The following is a 21,466-nucleotide window of genomic DNA, read 5'->3' on the forward strand; positions in this document are numbered from 1 at the left end:
TAGGTAAAAAATAAAAATAAAAACAAGTAAACCCGTAAAAACAAAGTTTTTTACTATAAATCCTTTATATGCGTGGTGGCTAGAGTCTTCTCGTCCTCTGGCTTGAGATGGCTGCCACCTATGGGCCAGATGATTGTCTGCCAGTATTAATTAATTGGTAATTAAATATTTAATGAGTTTTCCCTAAACAGTGTAAAATTTTGGAAATTTTTTTTCACGAAAATTAATTGTCACACACAACGAGTCTCTGTGGAAAATGTCAGCTCGATTGGATCACGGGAAGTGGGTTAAAAAACGACCGAAAGATTTGCACGGTCGTAAGCAAGCAAGCAAGCGAACTTAATATAAAGGATTTAATTAATAAAAGTCAAATAAAATAAAAATCACGACGTTTCGGAGGCAACACAAGCCTCCGTCTTCAGGTGGAACCGTCACAGCACGACAGCTGTATCAAGTAAATGAGAGATTACAGGAGATACCACTCCGTATATATAATGGTTGAGGGGGGGTCATTTGTTATGTAATCTATCCGTAGTCTCAAACCGCACCTTACCATAATAATAAAAAGTGGGCCGTTCCTGGCCCTTCCACCCCCCTCAACCATTATATATACGGAGTGGTATCTCTTGGAATCTCTCATTTACTTGATACAGCTGTCGGGCTGTGACGGTTCCACCTGAAGACGGAAGCTTGTGTTGCCTCCGAAACGTCGTGATTTTTATTTTTTATTTTACTTTTATTAATTTTACATTTTTCCCTACATGGTGACTTTACCGAAAAAAATCTAAGAATATGAACCGAGTTTAAAGTTCACTCCGTGCCTGTGAATGTGTTTTTTAATCTGCCCCACCAATGAAGAGGTTTGCGTGGCTACGGTAGAGGCGGTGGTGGCGGTCGTGCAGAGCGAACGCGGCGACCCGAGTTCCATTCCTGCTCACGGCCGCCAACACCAGCAACGATTATCTGAAGTGGCCCTGGGTCTCTCCCCTCGGTGTGTTTGTCGAACTTCTTTCGCACCGTACGTAGCCGACGGTGCTAATCGGAGGTGCGGAGGGAGGGCAACGAGCTAAAGAAGTGCTCATGAAGTTCTCACGAAGTGAGTTTGTCAACCGAGACGATGATTTGAAGGTGCATAGTACCACTGGCTTTCTAATATCGGAAGGAAGAGCGTTCCAGACGGCCACAGGGGACGTCCATAAATGACGTCACGCGCCTGGGGGGGGTGGGTTCAGACATTTGTGACGATGTGTGACGAGGTGGGGGGTGAGAAATGTGACGTCACATCAAATTGCGCAACTTTAATAAAGAAATATAGACAACACGTTCTACTTAATTAAATAGACTTTGTAATAAATGTTTTCTCCTACAACAGGGGTCGGCAACCTACGGCTCCGGAGCCGCATGCGGCTCTTTACGGGCTGCTTCTTGACGATATGTACGTATGTACATAGATGCATTGCGGCTCTTGAAATACTGAATTTTGTACCGAATTGGAAAGAAATGGCTCTTCTTGTTATTTTGGTTGCCGACCCCTGTCCTACAACATCAGAGTGCAGCGCCACATTAAACACGCACTACAAAATGACAAGAGTTTAAAGCGATTTGAAGCATGTTTTATTTTTGGGGGGGTGGGGGCAGAGCTTTGTGACGTCATTTGAGGGGGGGCGTCCAAAATCGCGTGACGTCATTTATGGACGGCCCCACAGAAGCGCATCTGATGATGATGGTGATGGCTGAGACAAAAGCCGCTGCAGGGAGGATGGTTGTCACGTGGTGATGGTGTTCACGTGGTGTTCACGTGGTGTTCACGTGGTGTTCACGTGGTGTTCACGTGGTGTTCACGTGGTGTTCACGTGGTGTTCACGTGGTGTTCACGTGGTGTTCACGTGGTGTTCACGTGGTGTTCACGTGGTGTTCACGTGGTGTTCACGTGGTGTTCACGTGGTGTTCACGTGGTGTTCACGTGGTGTTCACGTGGTGTTCACGTGGTGTTCACGTGGTGTTCACGTGGTGTTCACGTGGTGTTCACGTGGTGTTCACGTGGTGTTCACGTGGTGTTCACGTGGTGTTCACGTGGTGTTCACGTGGTGTTCACGTGGTGTTCACGTGGTGTTCACGTGGTGTTCACGTGGTGTTCACGTGGTGTTCACGTGGTGTTCACGTGGTCATGGCGGTTTCACACTCGTCGATGCTCCAAGGTCGACTCAGCCTCAACTGAGTAGCTGGTGTAGCGGTGTGGAGTGAACGTCGCCACTGGGGAGACAAAGGCGGCCGGGCGCGGTGCTGCCCACCCACCACCCGCTCGCGTGCCACAGTGCCGACTCGCTAGCAGCACTTGCCCACAACGTGTGTTGAGGCTTTCTGGGGCATCATCTTTGCCCGCGAGTCATGGCTGGTGGGAGATGCAGAGATGTAGGAGATACACAGGCGACGTGAGCCTGCCGAGCGGGCTGTGTGGGGGGGCAGCTATAAGGGGGGCTGTGTGGGGCTGTGTGGGGGGCAGCTATAAGGGGGGCTGTGTGGGATTGTGTGGGGGGGCAGCTATAAGGGGGGCTGTGTGGGGCTGTGTGGGGGGGCAGCTATAAGGGGGGCTGTGTGGGGCTGTGTGGGGGGGCAGCTATAAGGGGGGCTGTGTGGGGGGGCAGCTATAAGGGGGGCTGTGTGGGATTGTGTGGGGGGCAGCTATAAGGGGGGCTGTGTGGGATTGTGTGGGGGGGCAGCTATAAGGGGGGCTGTGTGGGGGGGCAGCGATAAGGGGGGCTGTGTGGGATTGTGTGGGGGGGCAGCTATAAGGGGGGCTGTGTGGGGGGGCAGCGATAAGGGGGGCTGTGTGGGATTGTGTGGGGGGGCAGCTATAAGGGGGGCTGTGTGGGGGGGCAGCGATAAGGGGGGCTGTGTGGGATTGTGTGGGGGGGCAGCTATAAGGGGGGCTGTGTGGGGGGGCAGCGATAAGGGGGGCTGTGTGGGATTGTGTGGGGGGGCAGCTATAAGGGGGGCTGTGTGGGGCTGTGTGGAGGGGCAGCTATAAGAGTGGCTGTGTGGAGCGTGAATCAACAGGTGGCTCCGTGGCGCAATGGATAGCGCATTGGACTTCTAGTGGTGAAGCGGCAATTCAAAGGTTGCGGGTTCGAGTCCCGCCGGAGTCGCGAATATTTTTTAGTAAAAATTTTTCCACCTCGCCCCGTCCTCACCCCTCACCGGGCGGGGGCGAATCGAGCTTCGCCAAAGTCACGGAGCGCCCCGCGGCTTCTAAATAATCGAGTTCGTGGCGCTCTCTCATCACGTGACTGACGCTGTGATGCATCAGCAGCATCAGCGGCGGCGTTCTGGCTGCGCAGTCGATGGCTGCAATCATCGTGGCAACCCCCGGGGGGGGGGGGGGTCCATGACGTAACCCCTCCCCCCTCCCTCTGCCAATAACACGTCCCGAACCCGAGAGTCGCCTCGAGGTGCACCTAGCCTGGCACAGCGCGCTGTGTTGGTGACGTCACCGTCACTGTGAACGTCGGTTGTGGTGGTTGTTGTTGTTGAATGGTGGTGGCCGGGGAAAGTTGGTGGTGGTGGTGATGGCGCCACGTGGTGGCCGAATGGGAGAACTTCGCCCTGACGGTTCAACAACCGCGATGCGATATTAAAGACCACGATATGAGGACGATTATCGCGATATAATTTTTCTTCCACGCTCAAGTGAATTCTGCCACAATATCAGACCTCGCGATATGACGATTATCGCGATAACTCCCCCGATTCTTTGGGGCCACGGAAATATAAAATGTGACGATATGACGATTATCGCGATATCCTTCCACGCAAATTCTGCCACGGTACGATATTAAACCTCGCGATATGACGATTATCGCGATATAGTGTATAGCAGTGTAGTGTATAGTGTAGTGTATAGTAGTGTAGTGTATAGTAGTGTAGTGTATAGTAGTGTAGTGTATAGTAGTGTAGTGTATAGTGTAGTGTATAGTGCAGTACACTAGTACAGCACGCTGGTTGTGTGTTGGAGAGCCAAGCCACAACTGGCTTCATCAGGCGACAGCCAGATTTGTAGAGAAGTCTTCTTGTTTCGTTCCTTATATACAGAGAGAAGTAATATGGGGACGTGACGTCATACGCGCTGTGAGTTGCGATGACGTCATGTAACCTGTGGATGATATTGGTGTGAATCTGTTCTTACCACCAGAGATACCGCTTCGAGCTCAGCATTCCGGTTCTTTTCGATGTAAAGCTTCTTTCGTGACTGCAGGGATTCATCTTCTTGGTTCTTTCGGTAAAGTCACGTAGAAGGGAAGTAATAAAATAATAAAAATAAAACATAAAATAATATTAGATGATTCCGGTTCTTGTCACGATTTGCTCAATGAACTGTTGCGGCTGTCACGATGTGGACAACGCAGAGCTTCTCTGCTGCTGGGCAGCACCGCGCGTGTGTGGGGGCCCTGACACACACACGCGTCTAACACGCTCCTGCGGAGGGAGCTGCTGGTAGGAACGTTGGTGGGTTGCTCGGTCAATGGCCTGCAGGGTCAACGGCCAGGGCGTGGTGTATTCCGCAAATATGCCCGACTGTGAGGGCGGGCACAAGCCGGCGTGAGTAGGTGAAACGTTGAGTTTTATAAGGGCACCACGGGGTGACCAGCCCCTCCCCACCCAGCCCCTCCCCACCCTCCCCACCCAGCCCCTCCCCACCCAGCCCCACCCTTCCACCCAGCCCCCCCCCCTTCCATCCAGCCCCTCCCCACCCAGCCCCGTCCTACCCAGCCCCTCCCCACCCCCCCAGCCCCACCCCTCCCACCCACCACCCAGTCCCACCCTCCCCACCCAGCCCCACCCCTCCCACCCAGCCCCTCCCTGCACGATGGACACAATAATCTCCTGTGGGCTGGTGTAACCAGGAGGTTCCTACCAGTCTATTTATAGTGCTAGCGACGTGCTGTGATGGAGGGTCGTTTCCCGAAACGTCGCCATTCCAGGGCCAGACCATCGCTTGCAGCAGCGAGTGAGTCAGTGGTGACTCTGAACACCGTGCTGATGAGTGCTGATAAGAACGAAGCCAGGTCGCAACAGTTGTCCATCACTGTGTGTGGTCTACCACAGGTCATGGGCCTCCCCTAGGTCGACTCAGCCTCAAATTAGTAACCTGGTGCGGTGTGTAAAAATTATCGTCAATGGGGAGACAAAGGCGGCCGGGCGTGGTGCTGGCCACCCACCCCCTCGTGTGCCGTGCCGGCCTTCATCGGTGCTACTCGCTAACAGCACTTGCCCCAACAGTCTCTTAAGGCTATACGGGGGATCTTTGAAGATGATGGTGGTGGTGATGGTCGTGATGATGATGGTGATGATGGTGGTGGTGGTGGTAATGATGGTGATGGTGGTGGTGATGATGGTGGTGGTGATGATGATAATGGTGGTGGTGATGATGGTGGTGGTGGTGATGCTGGTGGTGGTGGTGATGCTGGTGGTGATGATGGTGGTGGTGGTGGTGATGACAGTGGTGATGATGGTGGTGATGATGGTGGTGATGATGATGGTGGTGGTGGTGATGATGGTGGTGGTGGTGATGATGGTGGTGGTGGTGATGATGGTGGTGGTGGTGATGATGATGGTGGTGATGATGATGGTGGTGGTGATGATGGTGGTAGTGGTGATGGTGGTGGTGATGGTGGTGATGATGGTGGTGGTGATGCTGGTGGTGGTGATGGTGGTGATGGTGGTGATGGTGGTGGTGATGGTGGTGGTGATGATGGTGGTGGTGGTGATGCTGGTGATGATGGTGGTGGTGATGGTGGTGATGGTTGATGATGGTGGTGATGACGATGGTGATGATGGTTGATGATGGTGGTGGTGATGACGATGGTGGTGGTGGTGATGGTGGTGATGATGGTTGATGATGGTGGTGGTGGTGATGATGATGGTGGTGGTGATGATGATGGTGGTGATGATGGTGGTGGTGATGATGGTGATGATGGTTGATGATGGTGGTGATGATGATGGTGGTGATGATGATGATGGTGGTGATGATGGTGGTGATGATGATGATGGTGGTGATGATGGTGGTGGTGATGATGGTGATGATGGTTGATGATGGTGGTGATGATGATGATGATGATGGTGGTGATGATGATGGTGGTGATGATGGTGGTGATGATGATGATGGTGATGATGGTTGATGATGGTGGTGGTGATGATGGTGGTGGTGATGATGATGGTGGTGATGATGGTGATGATGGTTGATGATGGTGGTGATGATGATGGTGGTGGTGATGATGATGGTGGTGATGATGGTGGTGATGATGATGATGGTGGTGATGATGATGATGGTGGTGATGATGATGGTGGTGATGATGGTGGTGATGATGATGGTGATGATGGTTGATGATGGTGGTGGTGATGATGGTGGTGGTGATGATGATGGTGGTGATGATGGTGATGATGGTTGATGATGGTGGTGATGATGATGGTGGTGGTGATGATGATGGTGGTGATGATGGTGGTGATGATGATGATGGTGGTGATGATGATGATGGTGGTGATGATGATGGTGGTGATGATGGTGGTGATGATGATGATGGTGATGATGGTTGATGATGGTGGTGGTGATGATGGTGGTGGTGATGATGGTGGTGGTGATGATGGTGGTGGTGATGATGGTGGTGGTGATGATGGTGGTGGTGATGATGATGGTGGTGATGATAGTGGTGGTGATGATGGTGATGATGGTTGATGATGGTGGTGGTGATGATGGTGGTGATGATGGTGGTGGTGATGATGGTGGTGGTGGTGATGATGGTGGTGATGATGGTGGTGGTGGTGATGATGGTGGTGGTGATGATGGTGGTGGTGATGATGGTGGTGGTGATGATGGTGGTGATGATGGTGGTGGTGGTGATGATGGTGGTGGTGATGATGGTGGTGGTGATGATGGTGGTGGTGATGATGGTGGTGGTGATGATGGTGGTGGTGATGATGGTGGTGGTGATGATGGTGATGATGGTTGATGATGGTGGTGATGATGGTGGTGGTGATGATGGTGGTGGTGATGATGGTGGTGGTGATGATGGTGATGATGGTGATGATGGTTGATGATGGTGGTGATGATGATGGTGGTGGTGATGATGATGGTGATGATGGTTGATGATGGTGATGATGGTGGTGGTGATGATGATGGTGATGATGGTTGATGATGGTGATGATGGTGGTGGTGATGATGATGGTGATGATGGTTGATGATGGTGATGATGGTGGTGGTGATGATGATGGTGATGATGGTTGATGATGGTGATGATGGTGGTGGTGATGATGATGGTGATGATGGTTGATGATGGTGATGATGGTGGTGGTGATGATGATGGTGATGATGGTTGATGATGGTGATGATGGTGGTGGTGATGATGATGGTGATGATGGTTGATGATGGTGATGATGGTGGTGGTGATGATGATGGTGATGATGGTTGATGATGGTGATGATGGTGGTGGTGATGATGATGGTGATGATGGTTGATGATGGTGATGATGGTGGTGGTGATGATGATGGTGATGATGGTTGATGATGGTGATGATGGTGGTGGTGATGATGATGGTGATGATGGTTGATGATGGTGATGATGGTGGTGGTGATGATGATGGTGATGATGGTTGATGATGGTGATGATGGTGATGAATAGGAAAAGGAGGAGCACAAAGGCGGAGGGAGACGCCCCGCCCACCTCCCCCCCACCTCCCTCCCACCTCCACGCCGAGTGATCCCCAGCACGGAGGAGACGGGCCCCTTGCGTGCTTTCGTGTGGGAGCCCGGACGCGGAGCTCCGCCGTGGGGATCTCAGCCCAGCCCAGCGCAGCGGCCCAGCAGTGCAGAGCCACCCGGGGCCTCCTCCTCCACCTCCTCCTCCTCCTCATTCCTTCTCCTCCTCCACCTCCTCTCTCCTCCATCTCCTCCCTCCACCTCCACCACCTCCTCCTCCTCCACCTCCTCCTCCACCTCCTCCTCCTCCACCTCCTCCTCCACCACCTCCTCCTCCACCTCCTCCTCGTCCGTCCCGACTGGGAGGCCATGTCTCTCGAAGACCCCTTCTTCGTCGTGAAGGCGTGAGTCATGTGGTGTGGATAGTGTGTGGTGGTGGTGTGTGTGTGGTGTGTGTGTGTGGTGGTGGTGTGTGGTGTGTGTGTGTGTTGATGTGTGTTGTGTGTGTGTGGTGGTGGTGTGTGTGTGTTGTGGTGTGTGGTGGTGGTGGTGTGTGATGTGTGTGGTGGTGTGTGTGTGTGGTGTGTGATGTGTGTGGTGTGTGTGTGGTGGTGGTGTGTGGTGTGTGTGTGGTGGTGGTGTGTGGTGGTGGTGGTGTGTGGTGGTGGTGGTGTGTGGTGGTGGTGTGTGGTGGTGGTGTGTGGTGGTGGTGGTGTGTGGTGGTGGTGTGTGGTGGTGGTGTGTGGTGGTGGTGTGTGGTGGTGGTGGTGTGTGGTGGTGGTGGTGTGTGGTGGTGGTGGTGTGTGGTGGTGGTGGTGTGTGATGGGCGTGGTGGTGGTGGTGTGTGCTGGTGTGTGTGTGGTGGTGATGTGTGTGTGGTGGTGGTGTGGTGGTGGTGGTGTGGTGGAGTGTGATGTGCGTGATGCGTTAGGGCTGTAGCCTTGTGTGCACTGTACGCGTTGTGTGTGAGCACTGTACGCGGTGGCTATGCGATGTTCATTGTGTGTTGTGGACAGTGCGTGGTGTGGACAGTGTGTCGTGTGTAGAGTGTGTGTTGTGTTATGGTGTGGTAAGTCTGTCTGTGTATTTGTGTGTGTTAGGGCTGTAGTTTTGTGTGTATTTGTGTGTGTTAGGGGCTGTAGCTTTGTGTGTGTGTGTCTGTGTATTTGTGTGTGTGGTGTTGTGTGTCTATGTGCTGTGTAGGCTTGTCTGTGTACTGTATGCATTGTGTGTGAGCACTGTACGTGTGTTTGTGTCAGTCAGTGTGTGTCTGTGTCGGTGTGTGTCTGTGTATTTGTGTGTCTGTGTATTTGTGTGTCTGTGTATTTATGTCTGTGTGTGAGTCTGTGTGTGAGTCTGTGTGTGTCTGTGTATTTGTGTGTCTGTGTATTTGTGTCGTGTGTCTGTGTGTATTTGTGTGTGTGTCTGTGTGTTTGTGTCTGTGTCGTGTGTCTGTGTGTGAGTTTGTGTGTGTTTGTGTCGTGTGTCTGTGTGTGTGTGTGTCTGTGTGTGTCTGTGGTGTTGTGTGTCTGTGGTGTTGTGTGTCTGTATGTATGTGTCTGTTGTGTGTCTGTGTGTGTGTTGTGTGTCTGTGTGTCTGTGTCTGGTGTTTGTGTCTGTGGCGTTGTGTGTGTGTGTGTCTGTGTGTGTGTTTGTGTGTGTCTGTGGTGTTGTGTGTCTGTGGTGTTGTGTGTGTGTCTGTGTGTCTGTGGTGGTGTGTGTGTGTGTCTGTGTGTTTGTGTCTGTGTGTTTGTGTCTGTGTGTGTGTCTGTGTGTGTGTCTGTGGTGTTGTGTGTCTGTATGTGTCTGTGGTGTTGTGTGTCTGTGTGTGAGTCTGCCTGTGTCTGTGGTGTTGTGTGTCTGTATGTGTCTGTGGTGTTGTGTGTCTGTGTGTACGTGAGCCCGTGTGTCTGTGTGTGTGTCGTTGTGCGCTGTGTGTTGAGGTGTGTGTACTGTGTGTGTACTGTATGTGTTGAGGTGTGTGTACTGTGTGTGTACTGTATGTGTTGTGGTTGTCTGTGTGTGAGCACTGTGTGTGTGTGTGTTTGTCTTTGTGGGTGTGTGCCTCTGTATTTGTCTATGTGCTCTGTATTGAGTGTGTTTGGTACCACGGTGGCTATGAGATGTTAACTACCTCGCCTGGTCTACAGGAGGTCGTGGGTTCAATCCCGACCCTGACGACGCCTGCTGCTGTCAATTTGGAGTTTGCGTGTCTCTCATCATCATCATCATCACGGTGGCTATGAGATGTTGACTACCTCGCCTGGTATACAGGAGGTCGTGGGTTCGATCCCGACCCTGACCCCTGCTGCTGTCAATTTGGAGTTTGCGTCTCTCTCTCCCCGTGGTCGCGTGGATTTGTCTCTGGGGCCTCCTCCGGGTTTTAAACTTCCACGTTAAGAATCAACATCGCCACCAATCGTTTCGAGGATTTGGCTGCCGCTATAGATTTCCACACGGCGACGACGACGATGACGATGATGGCATCAGCCTCTTGGTTGAGCCTCTATCGCTTGTGGTGGCCACGTCGCTTCTGACAGAGACCTCCACAGCGAAGTTTATGTTTTGTATTCTGTTGGACTGTAGGTGCGTGTGTGTGTGTACTCTGGGCACCGTACGTGTTTGGGGAGCGGTAGTGTAGTGGTTAGCGCACAGCCAACACCATTCACCATTATCTGAACCTCCCCTAGGTCGACTCGGTCTCAAATGAGTGCCCGGTATGTTGTGTAAACTTCGCTACTAGGGAGACAAAGGTGGTCGGGCGTGGTTACTTACCACCCACCCCCTCGTGTACCACTGTCCCGGCCTCGCTAACAGCACTTGCCCGAACAGTCCGTGAAGGCTGCACGGGGGATATGTGTGTGTCAGCACTGTGTGTGTGTTGGTTGTGTGTGCTGATGCGTACACATACTGTGTGTTATTGTACAGTGTGTGTGATGTGTGTGTACGTGTGTGTTGCACGTGTTTGTATGTGTCTCTGTGTTTGGTACAGTGCGTATGTATGCACTGTGTGTATGTATAGGTACCGTGTGCGGTGTCATGTATGTTGATTGCTGTGTGTGTAGGGAATTTCAGCAGGACCTACATCTCTGCTTTATGGACGTGGTCAAGGCCTATGATACCATCACTAGGCCAGGGTTGTTCTTCGTGCTTTCGGGGTCCCTGACTCTCTGCTCACAATCGTTGAAGGCCTTCATGATGGTGGGCAGGCCCGGGCAAAACTACGTGGCCGGAAGTCGGATCTATTCCCTGTTCACCTTGGGGTGCGACAGGGATGTCCTCTGGCTCCTACACTCACCTCTTTTTTTGGCCGCGTAGTTTGAGAATCTTTCCATGGCAGTGGCAGATGAATTTCCATCTGGTACAGATACAATGGGAGGCTAATATATGGCAGGGTTCGTTCAAGGGATGGCTTCCTACTGGTCATCCATGTTATGTACGCTTATGATCTGGCAATTTTTGCTCACTCTGAGAAGGATTTGGAGATTTCTGCTGAACCTGGAGCATGCTACTAAGAGAAGGGACCTTACCATGAACCCCACCAACAGAAAACACTTTGCCTGGGAATTTTCTGTCATCAAACACTCCACCCTCTCAACGCCCCATGGGTAATGGGGCAATTGTGGACATATTGGAGAGTTTTCTATACCTGGACAGTTGTGTCCATGACCAGCTCCGGTTTGGCAGCGGAGGTTTCACTCCGCATCAGTTGAGCGGCATTATCTCTTTGTCAGCCGTGTAACACGGTAGGGAAGCTCCCTGGCCTATCGCTCGATACAAAGCTCCGAGAATTCGCATCCACAGTGATGCTCTGTCTGCTTGCGATACGTGGAGCCCTCTAAAGGAACATCTGCGCCGGTTATAAACATTCAGGCTGGCCTGCCAATGGTCTGCGCTGGGTTTTACCTGACTGCATGTCCTGCCACCGCATGCCCAAGCAGCTTCTGTTTGGCCGGATAGAGGGGGCTAAACGAGCATGACACGGGCTGGACAGGCGATGCAGCGCAACAGGATGTCGAGCTGAGTGGACTTGCCGTGGACCGGTACCAGCGGTGTCAGGATCGGACTCTGTGGAGAAGGAGGTCCATGAAGGACGCTGCTGGGCAGTTGGAGGCAGTCGCCCTCCAGCAAAAGCGGAGGAGCGACACTCGGAGCAACGAGCGGAGCGCCGGGCGGCTTAATTGCAGCGAGGTGGCAGAATTGGGAGCACAGTCATCTCAGTCAGTCAACCCATGCCGCATGGGTCTGTCCCGTGACCTCCTGCTAGCAGCCAGATTTCCACACTTTGAGCAGCTTGAAAATGTACCGAGCCCTGCACAAGCGCTGTGGCAGATGGCAGCTGTTGGGCTCCATGTGTATGTCCAGTATTTGTTCCTACTGGATGTGTATGAACTAAACTACACAACTATTTTTTACTTTACCATGTGAGACCCACTGAGCTGTACAGCTCTTTTTCCGAAGCAACCTGCCCACAAATGATAGCTCAACGAAGCGGCTTATCCGTGGAAATGTTTAGCAGCCAAATACTTTAAACGCTTGATGTTGATTCTAAATATGGAGGGAAAAACCGGAGGACCCGGAGAAAAATCCATGTGAATATGTGGAGAGAGACGCAAACTTGAAATATACAGCAGGCGTCAGGGTCAGGATCGATCCCACGACCTCCTGTATATCAGGCAAGGTAGTCAACATCTCACTATCGTGCTGTATGCATCAGTGCTGGGGAGACAAAGGCGGCCGGGCGTGGTACTGGCCACGCAACCACCTCGTGTGCCTGTGCCGGCCTTCACAGGGTGATCGCCAACAGCACTCGCCCAAATAGCTTGCGTGTCTACACTGGGGATCATTGCCTTTGCACTGTTTCCTGTACCGTGTGTTTGTGTGTGAGTCCTCGCTGTGTGGGTGTGCGTGTCTTTGTGTGTTTGTACTCCATTCAATTTCAACAATAGTCTGGCCCGTCGCCTGTTCTCTGCTGAAAGCTCCGAGCGTGAATTCTGAGTGTGTGCAGCTTTGCATCTCTGCCCCCCTCTCCTCACCCACCTCCTGCTGGGTGGCTAGGAGATGTTGACCACCTCGCCTGGTGTGCAGGAGGTCGTGGGTTCCATCCCGACCCTGACGCCTGCTGCTCTATATTTGGAGTTTGCGTGTTTCTCATTATCACCACAGTGGCTATGAGATGTTGACTACCTCGCCTGGAGTACGGGAGGTCGTGGGTTCGATCCCGACCCTGACGCCTGCTGCTGTATAATTGGAGTTTGTGTCTCTCTCTCTCTTTCCGTGGTCGCGTGGATTTGTCTCCGTCTTCTGGTTTTCCCCTCCACATTGAGGAGAATCGCTGTCATGTGTTTAGGCTGTCACGTGTTTAGGCTGTCACGTGTTTAGGCTGTCACGTGTTTAGGCTGTCACGTGTTTAGAGCTCGTGCTCTTCATTGCAAGGCCCGCTGGCTACTGGCGGCCCCTGGTGGCCTTTAATGTCCCCTTGATGTGCGGGTCCTGACAATACACCCCATCATCATCATCATCGTCGTCGTCGTCATCGTCGTCGTGCTGTCAATCCCCCTAATCGTTTCAAATGTGTGGCGGTCCTCACGCGAAAGCGGCCCTTTCTCTTAAAATTGATGACTAACACTGGGTTAGAATATTTGGCTCCTGCTAGATATTTCCACGTGATGATAAACCACTTCGTTGAGCTATCATTTGTGAAGGCCCGGTCGCTTCTTAATAGCTCAGGGGGCCTTACACCTGGAAAAAAGTGAAGTTTTTGTTTATGGTGGTGACGTGGTCCGGCGGTAGCTCGTTGCTACCGAGGCAAGCAGTTGGTGTGTCATCACCACACCGTCCGCTTCACTCGCAGCGGACGAGTACAAGATCCACGCAACGTACATCTCGCGCAGGAGTTTGGCCGTCGGGCGCAAACCGCCGTCACGATCCACAAATCTTCCAAATTCCGAGAATTACGCCGTGGAATGATTTTCATGGATGGGGCGGGGGGGGGGGCGGGGGGGTCGCACGCACAGCGGCCACCGATGCCCAGGGTCACCCCCACAAGTTGCCCTCGCCCGTGCGCCTCGCCTTGGGATCTCGCCTGGTTACACGTGCGCGTGTCTTCATGTCGAACTTCTTTCGCACCCTACATAGCCAACCGCGTTCATCGGAGGTGCCGGGGAAGGACGGCAAACTAAACACAAAAAGCAGTTTTAGAGAAACGCGTTTTCAATCTCGACTTGAAAGTGCACAGCTCCATTGGATTCATAATGTCTAGAGGAAGAGCGTTGAAGATGGCAGCCTAAGGGGTCCCACCTGATGACGGAGACTTGTGTTGCCTCCGAAACGTCGTGATTTTAATTTTATTTTTATTAATTTCTATTTCATTTTTTACCTTCGTGACTTTACCGAAAGAACTAAGCGTATGAATCCTTGCAGTCACGAAAGCTTCAAATCTAGAATTAAAGCCTAAGGGGAACCAAAACCGTGCGATGCGGTGAGCGTCTTTAGTCGATGGGTAGCCACAAGCCGCGGCTGTGAGGATGGCCGGAGTTTGCGTGATGATTTATGCTCCTCGCCGAGACCATCAATGTATTATGCTTCATTTGTGGCACGCGCTTTGTGTGTAATGAGCATGGGGGGATCTTGCAGTACGGGCAGTGTCCTCGCCTAACACACATCATCCGTTCCTGAGAGCCGTGCGTAAGTGGAACGGTTCGGAATTTAAATGCCCATGCGGCCAGTGTTATGAATTGTCATGGTTCAACAAAACATTTGCATGAGTTGAGAAAAACATTCGTTTTATTACTCGTTACATCTCGCGGAGGATCGGCTCCGCTGAGCAAAATAGTTCCTCGGTTCAGTTTGCAAGTGCGAGTTCGCGTTTTAAGTCGAGGTGAAAAAAATATATCTATATATATACGTGTTTCATGGAAGCTGGCTCGTAAGTGTAGGTGTTTGTAGGCATGGGTGTTCGTAAGCACGGGGTGTTTGTAAGTGTGGGGTGTTTGTAAGTGCGAGTGTTCATATGTTGGGTGTTTGGAAGCGCGGGGTGTTTGTAATTGTGGGTGTTCATAAGTGTGGGTGTTGTTCGTAAGTGCAGGTGGTGTTCATAATCGTGGGTGTTCGTGGGTGTTGTTCGTAAGTGCGGGTGTTGTTCGTAAGCACGTGCGTTTGTAAGTCGAGCACTGCCTGTACCCATGACGACACGCGCTGCGCTCGCTCGTGTGTGGACAGGGAAGTGGTGAAGGCGCTGGCCTCAGCGCAGGGCCTGCACCAGCGCTGGGGGGAGCTGGAGCCGGGCGCCGGCTCTGGCGGCGGCTCCGGCCACGGGGGTCACCACGGGGGTCACCACGGGGGTCACCACGGGGGTCGCGAGGAGCTCGAGTGGACGAGCAACGAGCTGCGCAACGCCCTGCGCAGCCTCGAGTGGGACCTGGAGGACCTCGCCGAGACCGTCAATATCCTGGGCGCGCGTGCGCGTGTGTACGTGTATACGTGTCTGTGTGTATGTGTACGTGTGTACGTGTGTACGTGTGTACGTGTCTGTGTGTATGTGTGTACGCGTGTACGCGTGTATGCGTCTGTGTGTACGTGTGTCAGATGAGTATCTGGTGCGGTGCGTCAACGTCGCCACTAGGGGGACGAAAGCGGCTGGGGATGGTGCGAGCTACGCACCCCTTGTGAGGTCTGCGTATACTGAGGGCTACGTGTGGTGAGTTCCGAGTGGTGAGTTCCGAGTGGTGAGTTCCGAGTGGTGAGTTCCGAGTGGTGAGTTCCGAGTGGTGAGTTCCGTGTGGTGAGTTCCGTGTGGTGAGTTGTCTGTGTGGTGAGTTGTCTGAGTGGTGAGTTCCGAGTGGTGAGTTCCGAGTGGTAAGTTCTCTGTGTGGTGAGTTGTCTGTGTGGTGAGTTGTCTGTGTGGTGAGTTGTCTGTGGTGAGTTGTCTGTGTGGTGAGTTTTCCGTGTGGTGAGTTGTCTGAGTGGTGAGTTGTCTGTGTGGTGAGTTGTCTGTGGTGAGTTGTCTGTGTGGTGAGTTCTCCGTGTGGTGAGTTCTCCGTGTAGTGAGTTGTCTGAGTGGTGAGTTGTCTGTGTGGTGAGTTGTCTGTGGTGAGTTGTCTGTGTGGTGAGTTTTCTGTGTGGTGAGTTCCGTGTGGTGAGTTGTCTGTGTGGTGAGTTTTCTGTGTGGTGAGTTCCGTGTGGTGAGTTCCGAGTGGTGAGGTCTCCGTGTGGTGAGTTCTCTGTGTGGTGAGGATGTCCGCGCTGCGTGGAGCTGCGTTTGTTTTTCCTATCGGCGCCCACGCATCGTGGAGACCAACCCTCGCAAGTTCAAGATGGACTCCTCCGAGCTGGGCGATCGCAAAGCGTTCATCGCTCGCACCAGGCAGAGCGTCAAGGCACGCACACACACACACGTGTCACACACGTGTTACACACGTCACACACACACACGTGTTACCAGAGGTGTGGACTCGAGTCATGTGACTTGGACTCGAGTCAGACTCGAGTCATGAATTTGATGACTTGCGACTCGACTTGGACTTGCATAACAATGACTTTGTCCCACCTCTGCGTGTTACACACACGTACACACACACACACGCGTCACACACACACTCACACGTGTCACACACGTGTTACACACGTCACACACACATGCATGCGTGTCACCTTGCCGCGTGCGAGGCTTTGTGGGGCCCACGTGGTGACGCCCCCCCTCCCCCCCTCCCTGCGGGGGCTGCCGCTGCGTCCGCAGGAGATGAAGGAGGACATGGCCAGCCCACGCTCGGGGGCCGTCGAGGAGGGGAAGAGCCGCAAGGTCAGTCGGGGGTCAGTCGGGGGTCAGTCGGGGGTCAGTCGGGGGTCAGTCGGGGGTCAGTCGGGGGTCAGTCGGGGGTCACGCGCCCGCCCGGGGGTTGGTGGGTCACACACAGATGGGATGTGGAACTCCCTTCTACCACGTGGGTGGACTAATCTCCATCTGATCCATCTTTCTCCCTTCTACCACGTGGGTGGACTAATCTCCATCTGATCCATCTCTCTCCCTTCTACCACGTGTGTGGACTAATCTCCATCTGTTCCATCTCACTCCCTTGTACCACGTGGGTCTTTGTCGAGGAGGAGCAGCTGTTGTCATTGCAGCTTCTTCTTCTTCTTGTTACGTACGGCTGCTGACGTAGCTGCAGAGCAACAACGAAGACAACTTCACGTTCGGGTGGCCAAGCTCGTCAACCGCGTCGAGAGCGGCGGAGTTTCTTGTCGTTGCGGTTGTTGTCATTGCGGCCGTTGTCGTCGTTGCTGTGCGCGCGTTTGCCAGTCGCTGCTGGGAGGGGGACCCGCGCGGCGTAGGAGGGAGCGGTGGAGGCGCCGGGGGGAGGTACGGGCGGCTGGAGCAGGAGATGGATCTGGAGAACTCGCGATACATCGCCGACACCCATGCCCAGCAGCAGGTGGGGAGGAGGCCCTCGCCTGTGTCCCAGCTGCCCCCGGGGGGGGGGGGGAGAGGGATCAATGGACCAGGATATAAGAGTCTCGTTCGCTAGGGTGGGCGAGTGTGTGGGTGGGTGAGTGAGTGGGTGAGTGGCTGGCTGAGTGGGTGAGTGGCTGGCTGAGTGGGTGAGTCGCTGGCTGAGTGGGTGGGTGAGTGAGTGAATGGGCGAGTGAGTGGGTGAGTGAGGTGGTAGGCGGATGAGTGAGTGGTTCGGTGGTTCGGTGGGTGGGCGAGTGAGGTGGTTGGGAGAAGGTTGGTTGAATGAGTGAGTGAGATTATGGGTGAATGGGTGGTTGGGTGAGTGAATGAGTGAGTAGGTGAGTGAGTGAGTGAGATTTTTGGTCAGTGAGTGAATGAGTGAGTAGGTGAGTGTGGGGGTGATTGGATGAGTGGGGGGGTTGGTGAGATGGTGGGTGAGTGAATGAGTGGGTGGGTGAGTGAATGAGTGAGTGGGTGAGTGTGGGAGTGATTGGATGAGTGGGTGGGTTGGTGAGATGGTGGTAACACCAGTGACGATTATCTGAGCTGGTCATGGGCCTCCCCTAGGTCGACTCGGCCTCAAATGAGTACCTGGTGCGGGGTGCAAACATCGGTGCTGCTGGTCGCTGACGACACTTGCCCCGACGGTCCGATGAGCCTACTCGGGGGATCTTTGTCTTTGCAGTTGATTGTGCAGTCTCAGGACGAGCAGCTGGAGCTGGTGTCGGGCAGTCTGGGGGTGCTCAAGCACATGTCAGAGCGCATCGGCACGGAGCTGGATGACCAGGATCGGTGAGTCCCACGGGGAGACGACAACCGCCGTTCGCCACTCGCCATGTCGGCCGTGCCAGGCCATGTGCACTTTGAGGCCACGTGAAGTGTCGAACGCCCGCTGTTGTGAGCGTCGCTCCTCCGCCCTCCGTTGTTGCTGGAGGGCGACTGCCTCCAACTGCCCAGTAGCGTCCTTCACGAGCCTCCTCCACTAAGGCCGATCTTGACACCGCTGGTACCAGTCATTGGCAAGTCCACTCAGCTCCACGTCCTCCTGTACCACGTCACTCCGTCTCTTCTCTAGCCCGTGCCGCGCCCGTTTAGCCCCCCCCCCCATCCAGCCTAACAAAAGCTGTTGGGCATGCGGTGATTGGGCATGCGGTGATTGGGCATGCGGTGGCTGGGCATGCGGTGGCTGGGCATGCGGTGGCTGGGCATGCGGTGGCTGGGCATGCGGTGGCTGGGCATGCGGTGGCTGGGCATGCGGTGGCTGGGCATGCGGTGATTGGGCATGCGGTGATTGGGTATGCGGTGATTGGGCATGCGGTGATTGGGCATGCAGTGATTGGGCATGCGGGGCTACATGACCCAGCCAACGCAGCCTTGCCAGCTGGAGGAGCTCACTGATGGGACTTTGTCCAGATCTTTCAAGGATTTGTGAGCCTCTCACACGATCCAGCCTGGTTAAACCCAGGATGGATCGTAGGCAGGCCAGCTTAAATGTTTCCAACCGGCGAAGATGCTCCATTAGGGGGGTCCACGTTTCGCAAGCGTAGAGAAGGGAGGGAATGACCGTGGCCGAGAAGACCTGAAGCTTTGTGGAGCGACAGACCAGGTAGCTTCCACACAGCGTTACGCAACCGATGAAAAGATATTGCCGATCGACTGATTCGGAGTGAGACCCCTGCTGTCAAACCGGAGCTGGTCATGAGCACACTGCCCAGGTATGGAAAACTCTCCACTCTCTCCACTACTGCCCCATCACCAATGGGGAGCTGAGGGGGTGGAGTGTTTTGGGGAGCTGAGGGGGTGGAGTGTTTGGTGGCACAAAATACCCAGGCAGGTGCTTCGTTTTGGTGGGGCTGATGGTAAGGCCCCACCTCTTAGTGGCAAGCTCCAGGTTCAGCAGCAGCGCCTCCAACTCCTCCTCTGAGTGAGCAGAGAGCACACGTAGAGACGCAGTCGGGCGTGGTACAGGCCACCCACCCCTTCGTGTGCCGGGCCGGCTTTCATAGGTGCCGCTCGTTTAGCAGCACTTGCCCTAACAGAATTTTAAATGCTACCTGGGGGACCTTTATCTGTGTGTGTACCCTGCTAGGGAGACAAAGGCGGCCGGGCGGGAGTGATTGCTGGCCACCCACCCCCCTCGCGTGCCGTCCCGCCGGGCCTTCATAGGTGCTGCTACCACTAACGGCACTTGACGCAAGAGTCTGATAGAGGCTACCTGGGGGCGCTTTGTCTGTGTTGCAGGATGCTGGGTGACTTCTCCCAGGAGCTCGATGTGACGCAGTCGCGCATGGACGGGGTGCTCAAGAAGCTCGCCAAGGTGTCACGCATGACGAGCGGTGAGTGGAGTGGTGAGGGAGTGGAGTGGTGAGTGAGTGGTGAGTGAGTGGTGAGTGAGTGGAGTGGAGTGGTGAGTGAGTGGTGAGTGAGTGGTGAGTGAGTGGTGAGTGAGTGGAGTGGTGAGTGAGTATGATGATAGTGATGGCGGGTGGGCGATGACAGTGATGATGATGATCACAATAGCGGTGGTGGTGATGGTGCGTGTTTGTGCGTGCATGTGTGCGCGTGTGTCCGTGTGTGTGTGTGCCCGTGTGTGTGCCCACGTGTGTGTGTGTGCCCGCGTGTGTGCGTGCCCGCGTGTGTGTGCATTTGTGTGTGTGTGCGTGTGTGTGTACGTGTGTACATGTGGACCCCCTAATGAAACATCTTCACCGGTTAGAAACATTTAGGCTGGCCTGCTACGATCAATCCTGGGTTTAACCAGGCTGGATTGTGTGAGGAGCTCACAAATCCTCTAAAGATCTGGACAAAGTCCCATCGGTGAGCACCTCCGGCAGGCAAGGCTACGTTGGCTGGGCCATGTAGCCCGCATGCCCAGCCACCGCATGCCTAAACAGCTTTTGTTTCGGGCCGGATTGAGAGGGCTAAGCGGGGCAGCGGCACGGGCTAGAGAAGAGATGGAGTGATGTGGTACAGGAGGACGTGGAGCTGAGTGGACTTGCCTATGACCTGGTACCAGCGGTGTCAAGATCGGCCTCTGTGGAGGAGGCTCGTGAAGGACACTACTGGGCAGTTGGAGGCAGTTGCCCTCCAACAACAACAGAGGGCGGGAGGAGCGACGCTCACAACAACGAGCGGAGCGCCGGGTGGCTAAAGCACAGCGAGTTGGCACAGTAGGGGGCACAGGTGGTGCATCAGCCAGTCATCTCGGTCATCTCAGTCAGTCGACCCGTGGCACCTGGGTCTGCCCCGTGACCTCCTGCCAACGGCGTTCGACACTTCACGTGGCCTCAAGGTGCACATGGCCTGGCACAAGTGTCGTGGTGACGTCACCGCCACTTAGTGGCAAATGGCGGTTGTTGTTGTTGTGTACTATGTGCGTGTGTGTGCGTGTGTGTCTGCCAGACCGCCGCCAGTGGATCGCCATCCTGGTGCTGCTCGGCCTGATGCTGCTGGTGCTCACTTGTTCTTCACGCTGTGAGACCGCCGCCATCCTGCACCGCAGTTGTGGGGGGGCGGGGGAGGAAGGGGGGGGGGGCCGCCAAACACTGGGGGCTACGGTCATCCCCCAGAATCGTGGCCGGCGCTACCCCCAGGGGTCTGTGCCAGGCCAGGTGCACACGGGAAGTGTCGAAGGCTCTCGCCGCCGCTGTTGCTGCTGGCAGGAGGTCACGGGACAGACCCCAGGTTGGTGCCGCGGGTCGACTGACTTGAGACGACTGGCAGATGCACACCAGCTGTGACCCCCGACTGTGCCGGACCGCGACCCTACGCTACGCACACACAGACACACGCGCCCAGCCTACACCCCAGAACTACAACACCCTCACACCCCCCACGCCTGTATCCTGACCTCCTTGAACTCAGTTTGCTCGCACCACCATCACCACCATCACAGTCGTCAGCCGTCATGTGTAGCTGCCCTCCCTAAATCCGGACTAAACGCGATCACCACTCCCCCCACGCCCCCCACGCCCCCCACCCTCCTCACCCCCCCCCCACCACTCCCCGCCCCCCCACCCCCCCCCGCCCTCCCCACCCCCCCCCACCCCCCACCCACCACTCCCCGCCCCCCTCCACCCCCTCCACCCGCCCCCCCCACCCCCCGCCCCCCCCCCACCGCCCCCCCCCCACCCCCCCCCACGCCCCCCCACCCCCCCACCACCTACCCACCACTCCCTGCCCCCCCACCCCCCCCCACCACCTCCACCGCCCGCGGTCCGTCGTCTCGTTGAATCGTCACTCGGCCTCGGCTCAGCTCGGATGCGGCGGTGGATAAAGAATGTTGGGTTGTGGGTGCCGCGGTTTGTCTGTCGACGGGAGTTTTCT

General features: G+C 54.7%; 1 protein-coding gene and 1 non-coding gene across 2 annotated transcripts; both read left to right on the plus strand.

The window, feature by feature from the left end:
• Positions 1-3,059: 3,059 nt before the first annotated feature.
• TRNAR-UCU (transfer RNA arginine (anticodon UCU)) lies at positions 3,060-3,146 on the plus strand. The gene is given in 2 exon segments: positions 3,060-3,096; positions 3,111-3,146. It is a non-coding gene; the product is annotated as a tRNA-Arg (tRNA).
• Positions 3,147-7,731: 4,585 nt separating this feature from the next.
• On the plus strand, positions 7,732-21,126 carry LOC144952607 (syntaxin-6-like). Its single transcript, XM_078883096.1, is given in 9 exon segments — positions 7,732-8,093; positions 14,911-15,134; positions 15,973-16,067; positions 16,427-16,489; positions 16,988-17,011; positions 17,013-17,120; positions 17,826-17,932; positions 19,382-19,476; positions 20,543-21,126. Coding segments are annotated over 9 exon segments (1,089 nt in total). The 5' UTR covers positions 7,732-8,058; the 3' UTR covers positions 20,881-21,126.
• The last annotated feature ends 340 nt before the right edge of the window (positions 21,127-21,466 follow it).

The sequence above is a fragment of the Lampetra fluviatilis genome, chromosome 68, assembly GCF_964198595.1.
Source record: "Lampetra fluviatilis chromosome 68, kcLamFluv1.1, whole genome shotgun sequence".
NCBI classification, from domain to species: Eukaryota; Metazoa; Chordata; class Hyperoartia; order Petromyzontiformes; family Petromyzontidae; genus Lampetra; species Lampetra fluviatilis.